The 4564-nt window shown below is 44.4% G+C and overlaps 1 protein-coding gene across 1 annotated transcript; it reads right to left on the minus strand.

The window, feature by feature from the left end:
* Positions 1 to 321: 321 nt before the first annotated feature.
* LOC137258201 (ankyrin-3-like) lies at positions 322 to 4210 on the minus strand. The gene is made up of 2 exons (XM_067795782.1): positions 3874 to 4210; positions 322 to 3034 (listed from the first exon to the last, which is right to left on the minus strand). The coding sequence occupies exons 1-2, from the start codon at positions 3874 to 3876 to the stop codon at positions 1271 to 1273; spliced, it is 1767 nt and encodes a 588-aa protein (XP_067651883.1). The 5' UTR covers positions 3877 to 4210; the 3' UTR covers positions 322 to 1270.
* Between the last annotated feature and the right edge of the window lie 354 nt (positions 4211 to 4564).

Raw genomic sequence — 4564 nt, forward strand, 5'->3', positions numbered from 1 at the left:
TGGGGAATCTCCCCGGGTCTTCGTTGTGATGAGCGAATGCTTTAAACGATAGACTTACCTAACCCCCCCCACACACACACACACACACTCACACACACAAACCAAACAAAAAACAAACAAAAAAACCCCAAAAAACAAACATACAGGCATGTGTGCGGGCTGTGCTAATGACCATTTGACGACGATATGTCAGTTTAATGTCCAAGGATATAGTGTTGATACTACGATAATGAAGGTCATGTGAAGTTCTGACCTAGGAATAGTTACACCTGAAACAAGGCTTTTTCCATCCATACCCTCAGTGAAAACAAAAAAATGCGATTGATTTTTTCATTGTTTTATTACTCGTAAATACTGTTACCATTACAACAGTACAACAGTAAGAAAAAGATACACTACAGTCATATACTAACATATCTGATAACGGAATTTCTGTTGTATCACACGCTTGAGGCAGTTCAGTCAACAACTGTTGTCCAGACATCAACATAATACTTCATACACAGGCACAGCTTCAACATAGCAATCCACGACCTTCACATTTAACGAATCTACATACCAGGAAGGTCACGATTAATCGGAGAATTAACACATCGCGATACTTACCACCACAATACCGCCAAACCAATACCAAACATCACAGTGTCAAGTAGAAAGTCCTTACATTGTAGGGTCTGTTTTGAGGTGGAGGATATCAAATATTCACAGAGTATGTGTGGTCTCGAATATTGTGACAGGTGTATTGTAAGTACTGTTGAACAACCTGTTTAATACTGAGAAACATCGTCTAAGTACCGAAAACGGTTTTGAAAGTACCGCGAATAACTGTCGCGTGAGTACCGTGAAAGAGCAGTGTCTTAATTTATAAGTGCTGGGAAATAGACAATGTCTTGTCAGTTATATGAAACACGCATCGCCAAACAAATAATCTTGAAAAATATCTTTGAGTGCCTTGTAGTACGTGTCGTGCAATATGCCAAATACCAGAGATTCTAAATTTTGTAGAAAAGCATATTGTATCAATTAAAGTTTTAAACTGATCCACGTCATGAGGAAGAGTTGATCAACACTTTGGCAAGTTATACAGATCATGTAAATAATGTGTGGCAAAAACGCGATGCATATCGTCTTCGATAATCGTGATACCCATTGTTAAAATAACAAGAGTCAAATTTCATTATCTCTCACATTAAACGTGAACATATTCTGTCATGGTTTCAATAACAACAGTACAGACCCTTCTATGGAACAAAGGACATCCGGCAAGCAGCTACTTATGCCGAGTCAAGTCAGACTTCCGGTTGATATTGTAGCACAGGAACCTCTGTAGAAACAACGGGATAGGCAGATTGTAAGTGTTCTCCAGAGGGATTGCCAGTTTAGTGAACCACTGTCGTATTCGGCGAACAGACAGGACAAAAAGACAACATGGACTTGAGGCTTGAGTCTGTAGACGAGCCAGAAGGGCAAGATCAGCTGACAGTGCAAAGGGGGGCTTCTTACGACTTTCCGGAACGGGGCGTGTAGTAAGGGGGGAGTCGGGAGCAAGAAGGTAAGGTTCAAGGGTCAGGTCACATCCATGGAGGATGAGAAACTCTGCAATATTGAAGTGACCTTGATCAAGGGCAAGAAATAGTGACGTTCGGCCTGAGGATGTTTGTGAATCTATGTCCGCTCCTGATGCTAGAAGAAGCTTTGTTGTGTCCAGTTGACCTATTGCTACCGCTATGTGAAGAGCATTTTGTCCCCATCTATCGAACACATGCATGTCTGCGCCGAGATCCAGTAGAGTGGATACCATTGACCGGTCGTACCTCGCCACAGCTTCATGGAGGGGAAACTGACGGGCCCTGTTGGCTTGATTCACCGGGCATCCGCCTTTAACAAGTATTCGAGCAAACTCGGTTCTCTTTTCTCCTTTGAAAGACATGAGTGCGTGGAGGGTTGTCTCCCCATTCCTGCGCGAAACGGTCACGTCTAGTCCCTTCTCTATACATTCAGTGAGAAGGAAGGTGGCGACATCTTCCGACTCGCATAACAATGCTGTAAACAGAGGGCTGGGCCCACTATCGTCACGGAGGTTGATGTTAGCTCCATGATCCACGAGCACTCGTGCCAGCTGGTAGTAGTTGTACTTGGCTGCAAGACCAAGAGGTGTGTTTCTCTGGTTTCCAAAGGAACCTGTAACGTTGGGATCAGCACCGTAATTCAGCAATACTTTAGCAATGTCGTGATAGTTATAGCGTGACGCCAGCACCAGGGGTGTTTGGGAGTAGTAGTTCACGGCATCTACTGAAGCACCTTCTTGGACTAGAATCTTCACAATCTCTAGATTATTCTGTTCTACTGCAATATGGAGGCAGGTCTCCCCGGAAAACAACGCTCGCAGGTCGATGGCGGGACACGCGTAGTGGTCAGGAGGTATAGGTCTCCTTGCGTTGCCGTGGATCCTCTGGTAGTTGCAGATGATGCTGAGTGCGTGTTCATCACGATGGAGGACCGCGACGTGGAGAGGGGTGAACCCTGCCTTGTTGTATACACCTAGAACACAGCCATGTCGAAGCAGCAATTTAGTTATGTCATAGAAACGAGAGAAAATGGCGACATGGAGTGGGCTGTTCCCATCCGAGTCCTTGCAGTTGATGTCATAGCCAGCATTCAACAAAGACTCAACTGCAGAGGGGATGCCGGTCTCCACTGACATACATAACGGGGATCTCATTGAATCAGGATACCCTCCTCCAATGTCAGCCATGCTGGTGAAGGGCCGCCTGTCTCTGTCTCTTGTTCTGTGCGAGAGAGCAAAATCAAGGTTAATTGGGAGACTGTGAGCTGCTGGTTCTTCTGAAGGGATGGAGCCCGCTCTCGTACAATCTTGATGCTTCTCCAACGGCAGCCAATCAGAGGCCGCCTCCAGTTCCTGATGACGTAATGTGTCAAGGCCGGAACGACGTTTGATCTTCAGGTAAACCTTCTCCTTTGCACCACGGCTCAGGATCCGGAATTCCTCATCGGGCAACCAATCTTCGTCACCCTAGCAACGGAAAACAGTACCATTCAGCTAACTACCACAATCAGGACTATTCTGAGCAGATACAAAGCCCACCTCTAAATAAACATATTATGTCATGTATTCCAGAGCTGCTACAATATATCAGTATGTGAGTGAGTGAGTTTAGGTTTACGCCGCACTCAGCAATATTGCAGCCATACGGACGCAGTCAGTAAATAATCGTGTCTGGACAATATCAGTATGCACTCCCCTCTCGAAAATACGAATAATATTATATAAGTACATATTTTAAAGATCTTCCTGGAATATATATTAAACGTATGAAAACAGATACGTTCATTTTTAACGTTTGTAGAATCAAATTTTTTCACTCTGTCCTAAATAAAACCCAAACATAGTAATATATTATTTGCAGTCAATAAATATAATGCTGTATTATGTACAGGGGCGTTGCTACCATAATGGTAAAACGCCCGGGCTTACACTTGATTGCTGCTACAAAGACTGGGCAAGCCCTCAATACTGTCTGCATATAAAACATTTAAAGATATCAGGCATACACGAAAATATTGGCTTGCTACACGCCTGACTAATTGAAAAAAACTGCAGATACTGGCTCAAAAGTGCTAGTTAGGTTGATTTCAGTATGCACCTGTTATACAGTATGTTACTGCGTAATACCTGTAGTTACATAATACAAACTGGAAATACTACCGAAACAAGTGGAATGACTAATTCACTAGACATGCACGGCTGTTGAGGGTCGGAACTTTGTGACTGAAGGAAGCAATTCCATCGACACCGGATCATGATCATAATGACAACACGTAGCAATACTTGAAATGTATAAACGTGCGTACCATATTGCGCCGCCAGACATCCTTCCTATTTGTCCTGGAAGTGTGTCAGGAGGAGTGGAGACGAAAACCTTTCCATTTCATCAGCGAATTGTATGACAGGTGCGCGGTCCATGTTCCATAGTGCTGGGGCTGTCAAAACACCTGCCACGCCCAACCTCACCCCGTTGACCAGAAACTCAGATCTGCTACTACGCTGGTCACATGTCTACAGTGGACTATAGGCAGATAATGATAATGTACACGTGTCTGCTCTAGACTGTGTTATCCTTCTGCCTGTAGTCCGGGAGTTCAGCGATAGGCCAAGACCGGTGTCATGGCAGATAGTTACCCAGCTGTTAGAAAGGGAGTTAACTCCGTGAAGACTGATAATAACCCGAACGAATCGCCCCAACGCATAGTGGATGTGTCAGTGGCGGAACAAGCCGAGTGGAGCCGAGTGATTTTGACCGTGCATCAAAGCGAAATGGCCGTCGCATGTATCCTGGTTGTGTGCTGAATCCATCGTGTGAAAGGAAGTCATTCTATTTTTAGTTACCAAACTGATCTGCATCAAAGCCCGCATTTTGACGTTTAAGAACACCCTCAAAACATATATACTAACAATCCCCGTATTTCTTGCGCGGGGTGAGTGAGTATTTTTCTACGCCCTTTTTAGCAATATTCAAGTAATGTCACGGCGGGAGATACCATG

Source organism: Haliotis asinina, chromosome 12 (assembly GCF_037392515.1).
Source record: "Haliotis asinina isolate JCU_RB_2024 chromosome 12, JCU_Hal_asi_v2, whole genome shotgun sequence".
NCBI lineage: Eukaryota > Metazoa > Mollusca > Gastropoda > Lepetellida > Haliotidae > Haliotis > Haliotis asinina.